The sequence below is a fragment of the Choloepus didactylus genome, chromosome 1, assembly GCF_015220235.1.
Source record: "Choloepus didactylus isolate mChoDid1 chromosome 1, mChoDid1.pri, whole genome shotgun sequence".
Taxonomy (NCBI): Eukaryota; Metazoa; Chordata; class Mammalia; order Pilosa; family Megalonychidae; genus Choloepus; species Choloepus didactylus.
Genome location: NC_051307.1, coordinates 33,540,058 through 33,564,046, shown reverse-complemented (window position 1 = coordinate 33,564,046; position 23,989 = coordinate 33,540,058). Strand labels below are relative to the sequence as shown.

The following is a 23,989-nucleotide window of genomic DNA, read 5'->3' as shown; positions in this document are numbered from 1 at the left end:
ATTTCCTAACATCATAAATTTTAATGATCAATAAATCACATTAAAAAATTTCTATGAGAAGTACTGACCTGAAGTTGTCGGAGGGCTGACTGTAGAGGAATTCCCCAAAGATGCTGGAATAAATTAAAGTTGTCTTTAAGATAGGGCTTATTAAATGACTATATTACAAAACAATGAGTACAGTTAAATAGTTATTCAAAAGGCATATGAAATTTGGAATTTCTGTTTTTACCTCTCTCTTGCTAAGTTGTCCTATTAATTACTTGACTTTGGTACACTGAATAACTTTTCAGTCTGCACATTCTCTTTGTACAATTTATTTATGCAACAAGGTTGCCGTATTTTGTAACAACTATGAAAAATATCTATCATCACAGTTCATATGGAACAATTTATAATTAACCCAATAATTTTAGCACTACACACCAGATCTTGGCACACCTAGAACCAAGGATTTTGTGCACTGAAATATATGGAAGTAGTCAATTGCAAAATAATCTTGGCATGTAATAATACCTACTGGGACTATGTACTGTGTAAGTATAAAGTGATTTTCACATAAAACAAAAACTGGCTATTTACTCACACTTTTAACATGTTTAATAGTTTTAAAATTATGGTAGTTCAACTACGCGAGATGAAAAGGAAACCCAAATATTTCTCTTGAAAACTCTGCTTTAATGAGCTTTGTTTTTATTCAAAACTGTATTTTTGTTAAGTGGGCTAAGGCATGTTCTAATCTAGTAACTAGTTTCTTTATGACAGTATTTCCTCGTTTTTGCCCCCATTCTTATGGAGTCTCCTATGACATGGTGCCTATTAAAAAAGAAGATAACAAAATGAGGTATATGAGATTGATTCAGTTTTTTTCATGAAGAAGATAACATTTTAATTGTTATGTTTGATTTGGCAGTGTACTATATAAAAATACAACATATGAAATTCTTAACTGATTTTAAAATTAATTTTGAAATTATGTTTTATTGTAATGAATTATTCATTTCATTGTAATCAATTTGAAAATTCACATGATACAAATGAATATTAAACTTAAATACCTACACTTAGCTTTGCACAATCTTTAATGCATTTTAATGCATTTCAAAAGGTTAAATGTAACTCCAACCAGTTGAGAATCCTATGAGTTCATGCTCTCATATAGTTTATTGCATTTGTAGTTCTGATTCTAGGGGTGTGGTTTTGTTGGATATATATGTGCATAAAACCACAATCCTCTCTCCCCCCAGTCATATTATGTAATAAATATAACAAAAATCACTAAAACACTTAAAATTTATGAAATATGCTTCCTCTGATCTCTGTTGATTGCTTCTATTGTGTCCATGCAATGTTAATTTTAAATTCTGAGAAATTGAGAAATAGTGCAATTATATGAACAATTTTTCAGACAATTTGAGGGAACTACTCTTTAGAATGATCTAAAGCTATCTGCTATATTCAATCATGTTTGTAACATTCATAAAAAATGATTTTTCTCTGTAAACAGATCTAAGTTCAGGAAATTGACTCCATGAACTGTTAGAATCCAAATCTAGTAACCTTATTACTGAAATGTGGGGCTTCTATTCATGGAAAGAGTGCATAATCAAGTAAAGAACCAAGTTATTTTCAGTAGAAATATGATAATCTTTCTTTGAAAAAGATTATCATTCTAGAAGAAAGAAGCTATGCAAAAAACAGAGATTACTAATGGGTCTGGTCATTTTCAGTCATCTGAATCACAGATCCAAAATAGACAGTCACTGCTCCAGCAGCTGTACCAGAGGGGTCCCAAACCATTAGAGGAAGATGCACTAAGAACCGTAGTTATCTTTTCACTGAGCAGAAGCGACAAGATAAGGCAGGAGACTTAAAAAAGGAGAGACTGTGCTTGATGAACCAAAACTGCAAAGAAAAGCAACTACAGTTCCGGGATTTCATATCTATTATTTCAACATCAAAAATCAAAAGAAAACTTAACAAATCAGACCCCTGCATGTTTTTATGACTGATTTAGAGACAAATTTGCACTGACCTGATTTCATTCTGTAGGAAAACTTTATCTGAACTGGCATTACGTTATTCAATGTTTGTCCTTATTCCATTTGGGGTGGATATTTATATATTTCCCATGAGAAATTTTAATATTTGATTAGTTTTAAAATATCCCAAAATCATGAATTCTAAAACATACCTAACCCAAATTTTATGGATAAGGGATTGTGGAACTGGATGAGCTTGACAGGATACTATTATTGTCAACCAAATAAAGCATGCTGTGTAAATATTTGTTGAATTGAATTGAATGGAGGATAACCAGAATGGAAAATTAAGAATAATCTAAGCACTGGCAGACATACTGTCCTATTTTTATATTTTAATATCCTATATCTCTTTTCCTTGGTTTATTTTTACCTTAAAATTTATCACTTTAAAAATAAAACTTTATATTTTATAAATAAGTAATCAGGATGAATCAAACTCATTGTTAACTCCTCCTCCTCCTTCTAGATTCCCAATTAGAGCCTAGACCTTCTCATTTGATTTTGTCATCTAATGTTGTCTAAGACGATATCAGAAAATAATGAGCATCACTTTTTGATTGAGAGTTCCTGAAAAGTTAGGGTGTGCCTGTTCAGTGCATGACAACATCTTTAGAATCTTTTTGATATTCATATTTCATAAACTTTTTCTCACTGATTTTTTTTCTTTAAAAGTGATTTCTCTGTATTTCACTCTTCTTGTGTAAATGTGCTGCCTCAGGCAATAAGACATGTTCCTAAAGCCAAGGATGGTCCCACTGCTTCCCTGGTATATAGCTAGAATTTTAATTTCATAGCTTAATGATTCAAATAAATCAAATAATGTTCACAGATACCTGAGATATCGATGCTGTTCAAATCAATATGGAAAGTGACCAGATGGCTGGATTTATTTGCTTCAATGCCTTGAATCAGTTCTCCTTTAACATTTTCTTCTGACACCCACTGGGCAAAGAAAAGGTCAAATATGACTATAATGCTGCCATTCCTGCAGAGCAAAAGATGATATAAAAAGAAAAAGTCAGTCGTCTTGAACTGATTTGTGCTCAATTCATGTACGATGTTTTTGAAATTTTCTACAATTATCACTTTATTAATCCTTTTACGCACGTGCAAGGTAATGCCAAATATTAGCTTTATTTCACAAGTGAGAAAAAAGGAATTGAAAAACCAAATGCTTTACCAAGAACATGAAGACCCAAAGTAGGTCCAGCATTAGAATATGAGTTTTTGAGTTTCACATTAGCACAGAAATCAACAGGCCAGGATGTTCCCTAGAGTGACTTGTGTCAAATTAAATGAAACCACAGAGTATCATGGCCTTTTTTTTAAATTTATTTTTCTACATAGTGTATGTAGCCCTGATAGCAAGTTTATAGCAACTAAGCTACATCTACTTTATTCTTCTCTATCCTGCTTAATATAAAATATAAAAATATGTCCTGATTTCAAGGAATAGAAAGAAGATGTGCATACCTAGAGCTATTGGGAGCTCATGGGAAATACAGGCTCATGGCAAAAGGTGGGGATTGTCTTGCTGACATTATCTCCAGCCAGACCATCAGAGTCCAACCATATGACCCTAATCATCTTCCCCTTTATTTAATCCCTTGCTCTGTAAGCTGCAATATTTTTCCTTTGGAGACTTTTCAGTTCAAAGAAACATAAAAATGAATATATTATGTAGAAAAATTTTCTCCAAAACCAGGGAATCTACATTAGATTTCTCTCTACTTATAAATTATCCATGAAAATTTACAAATCCTTCATTCTTCAAACAGTAATTGTAAGTCCAGCTATGAGACTTGAGAGATTTTTGCTTTCCTACCTACATTTCTATTTGCCTCATGCTCTCCCTTTAGAATACAGCCCTTTGGAGACAAACTCTTTAACTCTGATCTTTATTCTGTACTTTTCAGTAAGCTTGGGGTCCTCACGATAAACTTGGTTCCTTAAAAGGCAAATCAGGGAGAACCAAGTTTTACATGGTATGCTTGTTGGTTCCAAAATTTAGTCAGTTATATTCACATTCTTGTGATATGTATAAATTAATGAGCTTTTTGAAGGACTTCATCTACCCCAAAAGAATTATCTGTTTGTTTGTCTATCTATCCTCCTAGAACCTAGAATAAATGTTATTTATTTTCTTTCATGACTGTTTATAGGATCAGGATGTTCCTGAAAGACCACAGTAGATCAGCATCTCCACTCAGTAGTACATTCCTTTTAATTTCTTCTATGTCTGTACCACTATTGAAGTTTACAGTTTAGCAAAAGTAATTCCCTTCCATGTAGGTGATTTTTCGTCTTTTGAAATGAACAAGGTATTCTGATATAATAATTTCACACTTCACCACTATTAAATTGTTTAAAATATTAGAAGGCATAACTTCTTAATCATTTGCTTTAATTATGGCAATCAAGTACTGTAAACTAGAAGGCTCCTTAGTAACTATTTAGTTCAGGATTCCCCAAATCGATTGGTGTCCTTGATAAGGATATATTTTGTCATAAATACTCTTTTGTATACACTTCCACACTTGTCAATTTTTCTTTGCTGTCTGAGCTCTAAATTTGTTGAACAACTACCTGGGGTCTCAGGAAAGGTTATCATTTCTCCAAGCACTTGTCATGCCAATGACAGTTTTATTCATGGGAATCTGACCAGACCATGATCAATGAGGTCTGAGGGGAAGACTGGTAGAAAGCTTCTGGAAAACTATTCTATCTCTAATTAAAAAAAAAAGGCTCATGGTGGACTTCTGCTCTTCCTTGATAAATGCTATTGTGTCTTCATGTGACTGCGGAAGAAGGAATCACCGTAATCCTTGGTGGTGTAACCTTGATTATATTACCAAATTCCCCTCCCCTAGAACCTCCGTATAATAAGCACTTATAGTTTAAGGCACATTTAATTATGTGTTCTGTTAATTGCAGACTAAACAAACCCTAAGTGCCACACAACTCCAAGCTTCATCCTGTATTTACTTAAACAGAAGCTACAGGGAAATTAGTTTACTGTATTTTTGCACCTGATGTTGTCCAACATTTTCATTTTGGAGATAAAGAGATTGAGGTTCAGGGTTACATAGGTAATTTTGCCCAAAGTTATACAGTTTGTCAGTGTCAGAGATAGGAACAGAACCCAGGAACTCTGTCTCCCAGGTACATTTGTATATAATTTCCATCTCCTCATCTCCAGATCCATCACTAACGACATTATGAAATGTTTATCCACAAGAAACAGAAAACAACACATTTACCATAAATTTAGGTCCAAGTCTTTATCAGGTTACATTGTTGCCAGAGATATACATCCAAATAGATGGGGAAAATAGCTAGTTGGATTTTGTGGAGGAAAAAGGGAGAGATTTTATTCCATTCACTTTCTGAGGGATAGCATTTGACCTCTTCACTTCCTTTTTCCCCCTTATGTTATGTCTCCTTAACCATTCTAAGTAGTTAAATGGACAGTATTAAATATAGTTAAAGTAAGATGAGCATGAACAATTGCCATCAATTTCCCTGTCTTCAATTCTACATCTTCCCCTTACCCTTGGTTGCACACTAGATAGATTTAATTCTGATTAAATCTGTGTTTTCTGTTTTATGTCATTTCCACATGTTTCATTTGACTGGAACACTTGCTTTTATCTTATTTGAGTTAGGAAGGAGAAGAGGTTAGGTAAAGCACAAATCTGGAATTTTGCTTCACTGAATTGAAAGTAACTGTATTAGTTTATCCTCAGGCATAAAACATGTTTGTATGAAAGATGTGTTCTTTTTGTTGTGAATTATACATTGCATTTAATAATTTATACTTTGCAAGGACAGGAGTTAACACATCTTATATCCACATACTGATATAGTCTTTAAAATTTATTTTCTTATACCATGCTGTTCAGATAGCAGAGAAGATCATAGAAATCAGGAAAACTATAATAAACAATTGTGTTTCACTTAGTAAGAAAACTGAAACTGTTATCTCAGTACTTTAGTAATGGTCTCTATTACTGCTCTGAGATTGATTTTATTTATTAAGGTAAATGAGAATTGTTCCTTTGGAGGGGAAAAAAAAAAAAACAAAAAAACCAATGATCATTTCATTTCAAAGTACTGCAGAATGTCTCAGTCCTTTTTTCAATTTTTTTTTTAAAAAGCAGATAAATACTATCATTGTACAGAGAACTTGTGTGCAGTAAATCAAAATGTTTCTTATCTCTTATTTTCCTTAATGATATTGATAACCTTTAGGGCTGCTGAATAAACAAAAGTCTTCCATTCCTTAACTTTGTGACTCATCTGTGCTCAAAGGGCAAAATTAATTGAATATTGCCCCCAAAGGTAAACAGCATTTTATTAAAAGAATCAGCTGCTAAAAGCTCTCTGAGTCAAAGCACTTTCCGCAAAGCAGAATAATAGAAATCGTTTTCACAAAAGAGAGCAGGTCATTTGCTGTGATAGAGAATGGTTCAAACAGGTTTGCACACACACACACAATTTAACAGGGAAGTGGGGGATGGCACTGAATAAAGTTTATGAAAGTGAGAGGACATAGATTAGTGACTAAGTTTAATTTTCTGAGTGCTATACTTTGATCATATGCAGAAACAGGTGGCATGAGTTTAATGAAAATCGATAACAAAAAAGAAACTAGGTATTTTACCATATTTTAGATTTATTTTTCACATTTGGTGAGGATTTTGTTAGTTAGATGAGAATTCAGTTATTTGTTTCCTAATTATATCAATTGGATTTTAAAATTAAAAGAATTTATAAAGCTAATTGAATGTATCGTTTTTTTCTACAGGTAGAGTATGTCTTTTGATATGCAATTATTTAAAGTAAACCTAAATGTTTCCTTGTTGTTCTCTACCTGCTTCTGAATTCCTTTTCCTACCCTTGTCTTCTCAGTTTCCCAAAGTACTGGTCTGTAATTTATCTTATAGAGGTTTTTCATGGAAGTCCTTTGCATTGCATTCTTTACAAAACTCACTTCTGATTTAAAAGAAGTTCATATACTACCAGGGGAAAGTATCTCTATAGTGATGAAGTAAACTATTTGAGAAACATTACAATATATTTACCAAAGTTTAGGCACTATATTGTCCTCCTAGATATCTAGAAGTAGGAGAAAGAAATAATTCCTCAGTTCAAATAAATTGTGGTAAATAAAGGCATACCTTGGAGATATTGCCAGTTCAGTTCCAGACCACCACAGCAAAGTGAATATTGCAATAAAGTGAGTCACACAAATTTTTGGTTTCCCAGTATGTATAAAAGTTATGCTGATCCTATACTGTAGTCTATTAAGTGTCTAATCAAATTAAGTCTAAAAATCAATGTACATACCCTAATTAAGAAATACTTTATTGGTAAAAAATGCTAACCATTCTCTGAGTCTTCACTGAACCATAATCTTTTTGTTGGTGGAGGGTCTTGTCTTGATGCTAATGACTGCTGACTGATCAGAGTGGTGGTTGCTGAAGGTTGGGGGTAGCTATGGCAATTTTGTCAAATAAGACAATGAAGTTTGTGCAACTACTGACACTTCTTTTAGCAGAAGATCTCTCTGGAATATGCAATGCTGCTTGATAGCATTTTTCCCACAGTAGAACTTATTTCAAAATCAGAGCCAATTCTCTCAAACCCTGCCACTGCTTTATTAAATAATTTTATGTAATCTTCTAAATCCTTTGTTGTCATTTCAACAATGTTCACAGCATCTTCACCAGGAGTAAGCAGATTCTATCTCAAGAAACCACTTTCTTTGCTCACCCTTAAGAAGGATCTCCTCATCCATTAAGTTTTACCACTTTCTTTGCTCACCCATAAGAAGCATCTCCTCATCCATTAAGTTTTATCATGAGATTACAGCAATTCAGTCACATCTTTAGTCCTGTAATTCTAGTTCTCTTGCTATTTCCACCACATCCATCCATGAGGGTTGGAATCAACTTCTTCCAAACTCCTGCTAATGCTGATATTTTGATCTCCTCCCATGAATCACAAATGTTCTTAAAGGTTTCTAGAATAATGAATCCTTTCCAGAGATTTTTAATTGATGTTGCACAGATCCATCAGAGGAATCACTATCTATGGTGGCTATAGCCTTACAAAATTTATTTCTTAAATCATAAGATTTGAAAGTGAAAATGACTCCTTGATCCATGGACTCCAGAATGGATATTGTGTTATCAGGCATGAAAACTACATTAATCTCATTATACATCTCCATCAGAGCTCTTGGGTGACCAAATGCTTTGTCAATGAGCAGTAATATTTTGAAAGGAAAGTTTTTTTCCGAGCAGCAGTTCTTAACCTTGGGCTTAAAATAGTAAACTGTGTTGTGAACAGATGTGCTGTCATCCAGACTTTGTTGAGCACAGGCAGGGCATATTTAGCATAATTTTTAAGGGCTAATTTTACCATTTTCAGAATGGTAAGTGAGCACTGGGTTCAACTTCAAGTCACCAGCTGCAATAGCTCCTAACAAAGCAGTCAGCCTGTCCTTTGAAGCTTTGAAACCAGGCATTGACTGATTTCTAGTTATGAAAGTCCTACATGGCATCTACTTTCAATAGAAGGCTGTTTCATCTACATTAAAAATCTGTTTAGTGTAGCCACCTTCATCAATTATCTTACCTAGATCTTCTGGATAACTTGCTATGCCTTCTACACCAGCATTTGATGTTTCGTCTTGCACTTTGATGTTATGGAGAACAGCTTCCTTCCTTAAACCTCATTAACCAATGTCCGCAAGTTTCAGACTTTACTTCTGTGCATCCTCACATCTCTTAGCAGCCATAGAATTGAATAGCATTATGACATTGTTCTGCATTAGGTTTTGGCTTAAGGGAATGCTATGGCTGGTTTGGTCTTCTATACAGATTACTAAAACTTTCTCCAAATCAGCAATAGAGCTGTTTTGCTTTCTTATCCTTCATGTATTCACTAGAGTGGCACTTTTAATTTCCTTCCAGAACTTTTCCTTTGTATTCACAACTTGCATTCACAAGTCAAGAATCCTAGCCTTTGGCCTATCTTACTTTTGACAAGCCTTCCTCCCTGAGCTTAATCATTTCTAGCTTTTGATTTAAAGTGACAGACATGTGACTCTTCTTTTCACTTGAACACTTTGAGGTCATTGTAGAATTATTAATTGGCCTAATTTCAATATTGTTGTGTCTCAGGGAATAGGGAGATCCAAGGAGAGGGAGAGAGATGGGAGAATGGCCAGTCAATGGAGCCATCAGAAAACAAACAACATTTATTGATTACGTTCACTGTCTTATATGGTCATGGTTCATGGTACCTCAGAACGATTACAATATCAACATCAAAGATCTCTGATCATAGATCACCACAATAGATATAATAATAGTGAAAAAAGCTTGAATTATTGTGACAATTACAAAAAAATGTGACACACAGACACAAAGTGTGCACATGCTAAAATGGTGTCAATAGACTTCCTCAATGCAGGGTTGCCACAAACTCTCATTTGAAAAGCATGCAATATCTGCAAGCAGAACAAACCAAAGAGCAATAAAATGAGGTATGCCTGTATTATGATTTTACCATCTGGAAGAATAAAGGATTTTTTGTTAAATATCAACAAAATGCTGCCAACTTGGTCTGTATAATAAAAGTCTTGAACTCACCAATTTTTCCCAATCTAGTAAAAATAAAGAGATCCAGTATTTTGTAAATACATGAGCACAAACGGTCTCTGTAGCAAAACTATCATGATAAGTCCTATAACCAGACTGTGCTTTGTATCTATTACACTGGGCAGAGCCCAGCCCCAACTAAGGAGAGGCAGGTATCTGGGCAAAACTTTCAGAAATAAATTGAAATTGAAGGTTGAATGCAGATTTCCACACTCAACCCACTACAAAGCTGGACAAAGATACTGGTTCCACCTACTCCAAAGTAGATAGATAGCTTAAGTGGAAAAACAAAACAAAACAAAACAAAAAAACAAAAACAAAACACTAAAATACTTGCCTGCATGATTTTCCCTCACTGAATAAATATTGAAGAAATATTTAGATAAAGACAAAAATACAAAAAGCAAAAAACCTTCCAGGAGAATCCACATGCCTCCATCTAGTTTATTGGGTCAATGAAATAAACCATCAGAGATACTAAACCCTGGAAGACAGGGTAGATGCTTCTGGATCAAAGGTAGAAATGAAGAGTGTAGACAGGTATAGGACAAGCTACTGGGATTAATGTGTCAAGAACATGTGATGAGATAAAGAGTGCAGATTGACAGATAATAGATGAAAGAAAATGAATGAAAGAAATAACTTAGATTTTTAAACTCAATCTTTTTTTTTGTATAATTAAATCTTTCTTTTTCGTTTTCACCGTTACTTCAATGTACAGGGTTGGTTTTCTTCCATTAGGAAATGGCAAGGCCCTGCCTTTCCTTCTGCCCATTTGACCATCAGTCACTATTTTTCCAAGCATGATCACTTTGCCTTTGACTTGACCCTCCTATCTCTATTTCCTCACTAGGAGCGAGGAATTCTTTTACAAATGTCAGGACTACTGTGAAGATCATATGCCAAGACTCCTTCTTCCCAGATTCCCTGATTCAGTTGTTCCTGATCTAAGACATTAGAGTAACCTTTCTTTACAGTCAGGTTCATTGTGCTATTCCAATGACAACACTCCCCTACGGTCCTGTTTGATGCAGGTTAAATGCCAAGCTCCCAGCATTACGTTCAGCAGCATCCTGACTTCTTGAAATCTTTTTAGAGAGCCCTCAACTCCAGCTAGATCATATCATCAATGTATTCAGCTAATTCTTCTCTCTTCACCTGAAGTATCTTCCCTTTTCTTTACTCAGGTAGTGCCTACCCATGCATCTGAGATTACGTTCCACATCTATCACAAGACCTTCCATGTCCCACCCTTCCAGGAGCTCTTTAATATACGAACACTCCCCTGCATCCAAAGAATTATTTTAGAATCATCTATTCTAACAGAAAGTTAAAGTCATAGTGAGAATATATTTACTATTATATCTGTATGAGGAGAATTAAAGGAAAACATGCTAACACCTAACATAACACTCAGTATATCAATAATGGATGTTAGATAAATGGTTAAATCATTTGCTAGGCCTTTATAGAGTACAAGCTCTGAGCCAGGCCTTGTCTTAAAACTCAATATACAGATATCAAGGTCACATTCTCTGCCCTTAGGAAGCTCACAGTCCAGTTAGGGGACAGACAAAATGGAATTGCTCTACATTGTACGGATGGATACTATTTGTGTATGTACAAGGTGCTAAGTTATTAGAGGGGAGAAGTGACTAATTCAGACTGGAGTGTCAGTGCAGTCTCCCCAGAGGAGGTGACATGGGCTGGATCTTAAGAGAGTGTAAGGATGGATTCATTGTGTAATAAAGGGAGAGATGGAAGTCCAGGCAATGAACAAATACACAAAAGAGAGAAAGCAGGAAGCATTTGAGGGTGTTCAGGCAACGTGGTAGGACTGGTGCAGAAGCAATTGGGGAGGAGAAATGGAAGGACGAAAGATAGTAAATGTGAGCCAGAGAGACACTCAGAGACAATCTCGGGAACATCTGCATTTAGGATATTCACACTAATCTGAAGTGTGAAGATGGAGATACACTTATTCTTCAAAAAGTTAATATCTAAAACTAGGATCAGTGGGTGAGAGCCAAAGAAATGAAGACTTGATTGAGAATAAGGAAGCATTTTCTAGCAACCACAGTTATACAGCAATGCACAAAACACAGAGATAACATGGCTTACTCAATACAGTTTGCAGGATAACCACAGAGATGTTGAAAATAGATTTATTATTTTCATCATATAAACTTACATGAGAAGATGCATTTTAAACAGTGTAAATATTTATTTGTTTCTCTTTAGACTAAAACCAACTTGCTTCTGAAGTTGCAAACATACAGCCAAAATTATCCAAACAAATGCTAGATTACATCATTATTAAAGTCTCTTCCAAATAAGTTGTTCCAAGATTTTAAAACATCCCCCCCCAGCCCTGTACTCATTATGCAAATTTATGTTCAACTTGTCCTGTACTGCCTAGTTAGCATTTCTTGGCTCTTTGTCATATCTTGCCAACAAGATTTTAAGTTTCAAATAGCAAGGAATTTAGACCTTCACTCACAGGTTTCATGATAGAGTAACATTATTAATGACTTATATGTTAGTCACTTAACGCTAAAGTACACTTTGTAGGTAGGCAATTTAAAACCTAATAGCCTATCAAAAAAACAATCTTAAGTACATCAACAGTCTTAACACAAGAGCAAGTAGCTTAATGATGGTAGTTGAATGATCTCCTTGATAACAGTGACTCTCTTTAATATCTGCATCCTCAGAACCTAGTTAATTGCCCGCTTCCAAGTCAGCCCTATTTATATCTATTGAATAAGTAAGTGAGAGAATGAATGGATGACTAAGCAAACATTTATCAGTATATTGAAAGGACAAAAATATTTGCTTCAGTTTTCCAGAGCCATTTTAATATAAGTTTTGCCTATTTTTTTTTTTTTGAGAACTTATTATTACTCTTACCTTTCTGATGGTTCTTTCTCTACTTGTGCAAAGTACTGAAAAATCTTTTATTTTTTTGTCCTCAGTTTTATTCCATTATAAGGTGGTTTTAATTTTGCATTCTGTGTTCCATTTCAAAGCATGCTGTATGTTTTACAGAAATTTAGGAATATATAGCCTAAGTTGAAGATCATTTTTGGGAGATAAGAGATAGGTTGCTTTCTGGATATTATAGAAACTACAATGTAACTTAGTTTCTATTGCATCATATTCAAAGAGCTGATTTTTTAAAAAGCCTCAGAAAGAACAAACGAGAACAAAATGTCATTTTCACAAGGCAAAAGGAAAATATAAATACTCATAATTTTTAATCTAAGAAAACAGAGGCAATTAAATCTTTGTCTATGATTCTTATAACCACATGCACATCTACAAATACTTTCCACATTTTTGGTGTGTCTATAAACCATATCAACTGTACAAAGCCACCCTAGACCCTGTACCTCATTTTCTGACTTGCCTCTAGCTTTTGCTAAAACAATAATGAGTGCTTTGTGGAAAAAAAAAAAAATCACTTCATACCAAAATCAAACAGTATTACAATCTTAATGCTTGAAAAAACCCTCACATACTGCTAAATAGACCATCACACCTTCAAAACTAGCCATGGATTCTTACAAGTTTACTTTTCAATTCATTTTCATTCCACTCCTATTTATTGAATATTTCCTATATGCTAATCCCAGCAGATACCACTGATGATAGAAGAATAATATACGTGCAATGGTTGAAAAAGGGAAATTTTGCAAAAAAAAAGAGATTATAAAATAAGGTGCTTTACACCTTACTTTGAGTATAGATTTTCCTGAAAGTTTTCCCTTAAAATGTTTAATTCTATACAAGGTTAGAAATGAGGATGGAGAACAAAGAATGGTAAAGATGAAATAATGGGGATTACATTTGAAGAGCCTTCAAGCAGGTTAGGAAAAGAACACAAAGAGCCAGAAAGGAGAGGGTGATAATTGGGATACATACCAAATACTAATTCCTGAAGCTGCGACTTTTTAAGCTCAACCTTCATTGCTCCACTCCCTGACCTTAGTTTATAGGAAAATTAGCAGTGGAAATATCATGGCCTTTTAGACAGACATTGTTATTAGTAACATGACATTAGAAAAGTTACTTAACTTCTCTGAACCACAGGCTGATAATTTTAAAAACCCATAAATCTCTAGTGAGAATTAGATAAGGTAATACACAGAAACGTATAGAAGTAATCAAGAAGATCAAATTGAAAAGTACTTGGTGTTACTCTCCTTAGTACTGAGACTTCATTTTTCTAATGGTATTAAACTACTTGGCATACCAGGAAAACTATTAGTACATATATTCCTTCATTTTCTTTTCACAATAGGGTGAAGAAAGCTTAACTGTTTCAAAACTAATCCAGAATGCTTTTTAAAAGCAAATGGGCAAAATAAAATAAATATGTGAATTACTGAGCTTCTCATGATGTCTGAATATTCATCTAATTGAATACATAAGCCTTAAACATCAATGCAAAATGAAGACAAGAAAATTCTAATAATTTCCACAAGACGGTAAGCTGTGTGAGAGCAAAGAACAAATATGTTATTTTTAAGGCCTTCAAATACAATCAATAAGTAAATGAGAGTAAAATTAATGAATATCCAAAATTTATAGGCTGCAACTTATGGCAACATATAAGAGACCATTGCTGTCTGCTCTGGAGCTGCCACATTGTGCTTTCATTTTAAGCCCCGGGCTTGGGATTTTCTCATTGTCCATCTTCTCTTGATTGTGATAGCTGTCTTCAACTGTAGGGTACCATCAGCCCAAAAAACTAACACTTATTTTCCTCTCATGGTAAAGGAAAAGGAAAGAGGCATTTTTGTGATTGAGGAATATTGCTGTCACTCCAGCTTAGGTGTTTAAGTAGTGTAAGTGAGGCTACCCCATGCTTACCTTGTCTTTCATTGTTTGGTTTCACTACTCTCCCAGGCTAATTGTCTCCCATTTTATTTCCGTGAAATGAGAAAAGTTTCTTTCTCCACTGCATCTCCCATCCACCCATCTCTCTTAGTGTAAAATACACCCACACTGTCTATGGCAAATTGTTGTTCTCTTTGAATTTAGCTACTCTAAAATCCTGGAAAAAGGGCATACACTGAATCAGAAGAAAAACAAAACCAGGTTCAAATGCTGAAATGGTTAATTTCATGTGTCAACTTAACTAGGTTTTGGTATCTAGTTGTATGGTAAAGGGCAGGTCTGCTTACTATGTCAGGGTATTTCGAGATGGGATTTGCATCTATAATCAGTTGATTGTATCTATGATCAACAAAGGAGCTTGCTCTCAGCAATGTGGGGAGTCTCCTCATCGAATCAGTTAGAGGTCTTTCAAGTCAAAAATCAGGGTTTTAGAGGTCAGAAAAGGAATTCAAGACTCAGCTTCACCAACGGCTCTAGCTGCAACTTCCAGCCAGCCAGCTTTCCCTGAGGAATTCAGACTAAGGACTTTGGTCTCACATTTATCCGAGTTTCCAACTTGCGGCCCATGTAACAGAGTTCAGACATGCCAGACCTCATGGTCATGTGAGCTAATCCCTTATAATAAATCTCTTATCATATTTAAATGTATGAGAGATATACACACACATACACACGCATGTGTCATGCTCATTCTGTGTCTCTGGAGTACACTAATACAAATGTCTTCCCCAGTACTTATTAGCTGTGTGACTTGGGACAAGTGTCTTAATATCTCCAAGCCTTGCATTATATTTATAAATGGGAATAATTACATCTTCTCCAGAGTCAGTTTGCGAAAAATTAGATAATATTTTTTATTTAAATCACAAAATGCTTGGCCTGAAATCAATCTTTACACAGTGAATTTCCTTCACTTTGCTAGCTTGTGTCATGGGATCTGCATTTCCCTTAAGCTTCTGGGATATCATCTTTCTATCTGTTTTCTTATTCGGAAACATTGGAAGGCTTTACTCCCTTCTCTTTTTCAGATATACCAGGTTTTGATCCATTTCTTATTTTTTTCTATTTTTTAAATGGAACTCTCTCTTCTTGCCCTTTTTGCCTTTAACTTAATTGTGTAATTTCTAAATGGCATAATAATTTTCTTTCTTTACTTTCCAGCTGATCCATATCTTTATTCCAAAAACCTTTTGGTAGTTCACAGCTTAGAAAACTCTTGATTCAGGTATCCATAGTAGGATGTTATCATTATCTTCTTAATCTAAGATTTATTCATTTATTGAGCACCTATTTTGCTCCAGACATGGTTTTATGCCCTCCATCTTATGATTTACAGTGTCAACAAAGTTCAGTGAAATCACATTATTTTATTAATAACAAACAAACTTCTTCCACATTTTAATAGCAAATCAAACACTATATCTGCATTCAACCTCAGTCCCTGCTGCAAGATTTTCCTTTTAGGAGAAAGAAATATGCTAACATAAGATCAATTATCAAGAGTTATTATTATTTGTTACTATTTATGAAAGTTTATGCTGTGCCACTTTTCTAAGTCTTCACAAAGATGCTAAAATGTATAATTGTTCACTTTTTCTTAAAGATAGTGATACTATTTTACAAACATTACCAAAAATACCAACAGTTTATAATTCTGTATTTTCTATCGGTAGAAAATTTTGAGCTATACTCACTTGAATTGTAAAACTCTAGAGGTTTTATATTCATTCTTAAGATTACTTGATTGAAAGATCTCATCTATCTAAAAAAAGGTTAAAAAAGCATTTCAAGTTTAGGAGTTAAACTTTTGTTCAAAAAATTATACAAAGTAATTTTTATATTCTGCTTAAACTGGATTGCAGCAATTTTCTTCTCTGCAGTGATGGGGCTCGTACTTTGAAGCATTTGGGGCACATTACTGTCATTTATTGGTTGTAAATGGTAAAATGGGATCTTATGTATATTTTACAAGTAGTTAGTGAAAGTAATGTTATGAAATTTTAAAACAGCCAACCAGAGACAGTCCCCTACCATTTGCTGGAGGTCAAAAGCAAGAACTTTGAAATCCACTGAGTGTATGTCTTGCAAATTAGGATTATAGGTAGCCCCAGATGTTATTTTAAATGTCCCTCTGCTTTCATGACTTTTTCCAAATACTGCATCTAGATGAATTAATAAAAAATAAAACATTAGAAATGTGAGTTATAAATAGAAGAAAAAATAAGTACATTTCAGTTAAGACACAGAAGTAAAGTTCTTTTTGATGCCTTGTTCCTGTAGTTTTTGCTTTTACTTTGCAGTTTTCTGTTTCAAAATCAGCTGCTTTTCTTTTTTTTGCTATCTGGTTGTTTTAAAAGATTAATAAACTTATTTTCTATGTTATTAATGTCTTTTTCTTTCCCTTGAAGTCTAATCCACACTCCAAGCTTTTAAGATTTTTATTTTATTATTGAAATGCCTGTTGGAAAAGATACAGGGACTGGTCAACCTACCCCAATTATGGGGCTGATTCAAAGAAACATGGTGAGAAATGGACCATTAAAAGCTTTATAGTTGCTTTCAGGTTCTTTTTGAACACCTAGCATCCAGGGACACTGCTGGTTTTCTACATGTGGGTACCTAGCAGATTTTGGTTGTGTGTATTACTTTGAAACACAGCTTAGATGCTACTTTTTTCATTCTAATAATTATAAAATTGGCATGTATGACTTTTTACCATTAGATGGTGACTGTCACTGGAGAAATTATTGAGAACAATGGACATAATGTGTTACCTCAATATAAAAATACTTAAGAAAATGTCTTACAAATGGTGTATAAACAGGAGTAATAAAATGTGTCAAGGCCTGCATAATGCCTTTATCAGAATATTTTTTTCATACATATTTATATTTAAAATGAAGTCACTTCAACTAAAACTCATACAATGATTAAGTCATTAGTAACATAATAATAATGATATATAATTTGCACAATGACCCAGTGAAAGAAGACATTATTTCTTCTTTTCCTGAATGTGAAAACTGAGCCTTATAGTGTCTAAGAAAATTTTCCAAGGTGGAAAAGTTCACAGTGACAGATCTGGAATTGAGACATAAGATTGTCTGGCTCCACAACACAAGATCTATCTGTCAGACATTGACTCCAAACTTTCTAGTCCAGAAGGAACATTAGAAATAATATTTCAAATGATAAGTTAGTTTAATTTCAACAGTTTTCATTGCATAATTGATGTTGCATATTTTCATTTAAATATGTAAAAATATTCCCACAAAGATAAACTCAATACTCAGGTTATTGCTATGCTTCCACAATTTTAAATTTGTCAAAATGAATAAATGGTGTTTGAAAGCACAAGTTCTAGAGTTGAATTTCTAGTTTGTGATCTTACCTCTGCTAACTACCAATAATGAAAACTTAAGCAATTTACTTACATTTTCTGTGTCTCAGATTGCTCACCTGTAGAATGAGGATAATAATAGCAACTAATTCATGTTTGTTAAAACAAGATAATAAATTTGAAAGACTTTGAACAGTTGTTAGCACAGATTGAATTAACTGTAAGTAATAGTATCTTTTCTTCATTGTTTTTCTGTGTGTTTATCACAAGTTGCCACTCAGCTTAAAATCTTTATAGGTCTGCATTTATATCCAAATTCCTTTAAATTGTTACAATTAACATTATTGGCTTACTAAATGAATGAAGGCATTCTATAGAAATAAACAATAATTTAATTTTTCTTTAATTTTGCATACTTACCAACTTTTTAGTCAACAGCCTTTTAACAAGTTCGACTTACCATGTTCGTATGTGATTGCCTTCAGAAGCCAACTCCATGTGACTTACCTCTTTCAGATCCCTTGATTGCCAGCCAAGATACTGCAATTAATCCAGCATTGAGCACCATGGATATGGCAAAGAGAGATGTAAACATGACTTCATAGTATCTGAGAGAATGGGGTTTTGAAGATGCACTTCTTTTCACCCCCATTTTTTTGTTTTGTTTTGTTTTGTAATCTTGCTAATCTAAGAACTATATGAAAACAGAGAAAATTTCTTCAACTCGAAAATAAAATTTCCCAGGATTTTAGAGAAGAAAATTTGTGAAGTAACACAAGGTAAGTCTACACTCTTACTAGTCAGTGTGAATGAGTTGTGTGTGCCCTTTAGGAAAATTTATGTCTCTATACATTACTAAGCTTTAAAAAGGCAGTTAATCTTTAAAAAGATATAAATGAGTAAAGAGATACCGAGACTCGCAAATGTTAATCACCTGAAGAGTCCATTTGTCAAAGATAATGAAATTAAGTGTATGCTGTAAACAAAACTGACACTTTATCATTTTGAGAACTATTAGGAAAAAAAATGAAATTCATAATGGACAACTTAGTCATTAGGCAAATGCACTCAATATTTGTAGAGAGAGTTTGCAACAGATCAGACTTCTGACCTCTGACTCATCATTATTAAGGCATTTCTCCTTTTCTATGTGGGTGTAGACATTCTAAAGTAACTTTTATGCCCAAGTGTATAGAAAGTCTAACATACATATTAATATGCACATCTATCTGTCTATATCTCTGTAAACATATATATCTATTTCTTATTGAAATAATCAAAATGTAAAAAGTTTTGTGATCTTATTATATGACCTCTGTGAAGTTATGCAGTGTAGGGCACTGTTGATTTAACTTAAAGGCAAGTCCACTTAAACAACACATCATATGGCTACTTCTTATGGCCTCGTGCAGTTATTGATTAGTAGTAGTAGGTGCCATAGAAGGAATAAAACACTTACTTCTATTTTAACAAAATATTGAGGGTGGGGAAGGCATTGCTACTTGACCTGGGCTTTATCTCCTTAAACATACTCAGATATAACTAGAAAAGAAGTTAAGATTTAACTATACTCATAATTATAGACCTAAGCTTTATAGGAAAATCAAAATGTTCTCTGATAATAAAGTACAGTTTATCTCTGGTACTTCCACACCTTGAATAGCAATGAGTCCAGAATAAAAACCCAGATAAAATAAAACTTATTCTCAAATAAAGCAATTTGCCTTCTGCTTTGGTAAGTAGTATACTGAAGTTGTGGTATATTAATAATTGATCAAAATGAGCAATAGACACATTTCTTTCTTTTTCTTTGCCTTTAAAAGAAGAGAACTGCATTTTGATTATAAAGTAGAATATAAATAAATAAATGTGTGACATGGAGCATATTTATATTTTCATGTAATTAAGTTATTGCTACTTTTATTGTTAAACGCTTTAAAATATCCTTGAAGTAATGTGAGATATCATTGATGTGGTTAGGAGAAGTCCATTTTACTTATATTCTTGGCAAAGATTATAATATTGGACAGATCCTCCAATAAAATTGGAACCTGAAAAAGACATCCCTTTAATTTGGAAAGCCAAGAAGGTGGAGGCAGGATTATTTTGTTTTTTTTGTTCTAGCTAATGCAGAAGAACCACTTTTTGGAAGATCATGTAGAATTTGAAGTTATATTTATTTTGTTTTGCAAAAGGGAAGAAGATAATAAAAGCAGTTCACAGTCTCTGTTCTAAGCATGGGTAATGATAAATAAAGTATATAACTGAAAACCTAAGAGTATATATTCAGGTACAGAAATGAAAACCAGCAATTAGATTACAAATTCTCTTCAAATGACATAATTTAAATAATTATACTTAATATGTTCAAATATATGAGTGGACAACGAGCTTTCTTTAAAAAGGCAATCATTTATGAAGGAGAGACAGAAATAAAACAAACAGATGAATATGCAGAAGAACAAATTATATATCTTGAAATGAAAAAAAATCATTAAAATAGGATGGGAATTGCTCAATCAGATGACACTTTATTACAAAGCTGCAAAAATAATAAAGAGAGTGTGATTTTAGCCCAAGAATGGGAAAAATATCTCAGTGGAATAGAACCATTAAACAGACTGATTCACCTATGGAAACTTCACAAAAAGATAGTTACTTATAATAAGCGAAGAAAGGAAGGTTAGTCAATAAATGACACTGGGTTGACAGGTTATCCATTTATGGGAAAAATAAATTAAATCCTTACCTCATACCACAAAGAAGAATAAATTCCAGGTGTATTAAACATATATTTTTAAACTGCATAAAAATTTCAGAAGAACATATAGAATACATGAAGGAGTTTTCAAAAAAGGATTAAGTAGAAAAGGACACATCAGGAAGGAGAAGATTAATAAATTTAGCCAGTAATAACATTGATTTTTTTATAACAAAAGTTATCAAAAAGAAAAAATAAAAATCCAAGACATAGACTGGAAGATTATTTTTTATTCCTTTTTTACTGTATATATTCAAATTAGTTACCAACAAAGCCTGTAATAAAGATTTTAGTATGAATTACTCAAATTTATTTGGGAAGTGATCCAAGGAGACTCCAGGAGAAGTAATTGGGGCATGAAAAATGGAGGTGGGGGGTGGGTGGGGGAAACAAAGCCAATAAAGGATGTAAAATCAGCCAGTGAGCTACTGGAATATAATCTGTTGGAGACTAGTGTGAGACAGTGAAAACAGGACTCAGTTATCACAATTAAGGGACAGGAATGTGGGGAAATTTAGTCACCAAATAAGCATCCTCATTTGGTTAAAAGCAGCTTCTGGGGATTTTAGTCTCTGGCACTTAAATCCCCTGTTCTACCCCATGTGGGGGTAGAACATTCACTGGAAACAGACTTCAGTGTGCAGAGGTTAATGAGAGCACATGTGGGTAGGACTGTTATGTCTCCTACAGCTTGCAACCAAAGTATTTTTTATCTAGAATTTATAAAGAACCTCTACAACTTAATAAACAAAAGACAAACAGCAGCAATTTACAAGGGGGAAAAAGTATACAGGCAGATGTCTCTAGGTATACGAAAAGGTACTAAACTTTAGTAGTAATTATGGAATCACAGTTAAAATAAAAAATGAACTATTTTGCCTTCAAATATACTAGTAAAAGTAAAAAATCTTCTAAAACCAATAGCTGCAAAGTTGTAACTGGAACTTTCATTCATTACTTGTGAGAGTAAAAATCCAAATAATCTTGGCTTGAGAGCAATGTAATAATATCCAGCAAAACTGGGTATGCATGTGCAGTTTGACCCCCTAATTCCTGTTTTAGTTACACATGTGTTATGGTTAATTTCACATCAACTTGTTATGGTGTCCAGTTGTGTGGTCAAGCCCTGGCCTGTGTATTAATGTGAGGATTTTGCAAGATGGAATTTGCATCTCTAATCAGTCAACTGCATCATGATTAATAAAGGAGCTTGTCGTCAGCAATGTGGGAGGTCTCCTCATCCAGTCAGTTGGAGGTCTTAACAGCCAGAACTCAAGATTTCAGAGTTCGGAAGAGAAATTTTGATTCAACTAAGCATTGACTCATGCTGGAATTTTCAGCCAGACAGCTCCTCTGGAGAATCTGGATTAAAGACTTAAGTATCACATTTATTGGAGTTCCAGCTTGTGACTTCGCCCACAGAGTTCAGACTTGCCAGCCTCCATGGTTGCATTAGCCAATTTCTTATAATCTCTCATATATAAGACACAGACCAACAAGATACACAGACACACACACACACACACACACACACACTTATGCATACATACAGAAACATAAACACATATGTTATGCTGATGCTATTTCTCTGGAAAACCTGTGGAAAGCCGCCTCCCGAATCGGGCCTAGCGTATGCGCTGCAGCCTGCTCTAGAGTTACCCCCGCCCATCGAGTGAGCCAAGATGGCGCCTGCATCCTGTTTCCGCATAGTGACGCATGTATCCGCCACCCGCTCCTACCAATCGAAATCCTGTATACGCGATACTAGCCTAGAAGCTTATTGGTTGTTAATTGTGTATAAAAGGTCTTACCCGGACGGGGTAGGGTGAGACAGCCCACAAGGAGCCGTGCCTGACGGCCACATCGAGGCTGCTCTCCCACGAGGCGCCGTGCCCCGTGTGGGAACCAGTAACACAGAATGTTCATCTAGCTGTAGTAAAGGGCTTGCTTTCACAACTGCCGTGTGGTTCGAGTCGTGATTCATGACCAGGTTAGTTCGCGCAGTCTGCATCTCTCTCTCTCCTTCCCTGTTTCCCCTCGCCGGCCGGGAACCGGGGACCGAGCGGGGCAGTGCCGGACAAGTGGTGGCCCGTACGGGGAGCTCCTCCTCCTGCCTCGCTCTCGACGGTCCCTCTGTGAGGAGAGCAGCGCTGCGCGTCGAGCTTACGGCGGACTTCCCGCGCCTGATCAACGCGAGAAGGTGAGTGCGTCTTATTACATGATAGTTAGGGCCCGTGGGTTTTCAGGTGACCCCGGGGGACTCGGAAGAGCTCTCCGAGTGACTGAAGTATAGTGCCGACTGCAATCATGGGGCAGTCCGGAAGTTCACCTCTCTTAGCTCCCTTAAAGAACCTTTTGAAACAACGGGGTATCTCGGTCAGGAAAAGCTCCCTTCAGCGTTTTCTTGATGATGTTGATACTTTTGCCCCTTGCATGCCATTCGACAACACAGGATCCGATCAAATTCGTGCGTCCCCCGGCTCAGCAGGACTGGACCTCTGTGCCACCTCCAGACTCGTACTAACCCCCTCCATGGGTGTCCAGTTAGTAGGGACCTCCTTCAAGGGGCCCTTACCGGCTGGTACTGTAGGGCTCATATTGGGAAGAGCATCCACGGCCCTGAAAGGATTAACAGTTATACCAGGACTTGTAGATTCAGATTTCACAGGCCGTGCCCAAGTTATGGTTCAATCTCAGCGGGGCACCTTAGTCATTGCAGAAGGTGATAAGCTGGCGCAGCTCCTGCTCTTACCCAGCTTACATGCAGTCTTTCCAAGCAGAATCAGACAGAGAGGGGAAAAAGGGTTCGGATCCAGTGGAGCGATTTTTGAGGGACTCCATATGTCCCTGGAGTCTCGACCTATGCTAACCATTAAGGTGCAAGGCAGATCTTTCTTGGGCCTGCTCGATACAGGGGCCGATCGGTCTATCATAAGACAACAAGAATGGCCCCCCACCTGGCCAACGAGCAGGGCGGAAGAGCCCATTAGAGGAATAGGCCAAATTTCAGCGCCCATGCTCAGTGCAGCTGCCCTTCATTGGGCCGATGAAGAAGGACACCAAGGCAGTTTCCAGCCTTATGTATTAGCCCTGCCTGTGTCTTTGTGGGGAAGAGACATTCTGACCCAAATGGACGTTACTTTAATTAGCGGCTACTCCCCAACCTCTAAGCGACTGCTAAAAGAAATGGGGTATACCCCCGGCAAGGGTTTAGGAGCTTCACTGCACGGACGTGCGGAGCCTATACAAGCTGCCCCCAAGTCTGACAGAC

The 23,989-nt window shown here is 35.3% G+C and overlaps 1 protein-coding gene across 1 annotated transcript in view; it reads right to left on the bottom strand.

The window, feature by feature from the left end:
* TMPRSS15 (transmembrane serine protease 15) overlaps window positions 1-18,609 on the bottom strand; it is a 149,033-nt gene extending 130,424 nt beyond the window's left edge. The window contains exons 1-5 of the mRNA XM_037828832.1: window positions 18,465-18,609; window positions 16,649-16,779; window positions 16,312-16,379; window positions 2,879-3,030; window positions 69-113 (exon numbers count right to left, since the gene is read on the bottom strand). Coding sequence (XP_037684760.1) covers window positions 69-113; window positions 2,879-3,030; window positions 16,312-16,379; window positions 16,649-16,779; window positions 18,465-18,609 — 541 coding nt within the window. The remainder of the gene's footprint in view (window positions 1-68; window positions 114-2,878; window positions 3,031-16,311; window positions 16,380-16,648; window positions 16,780-18,464) is intronic.
* Window positions 18,610-23,989: the final 5,380 nt, after the last annotated feature.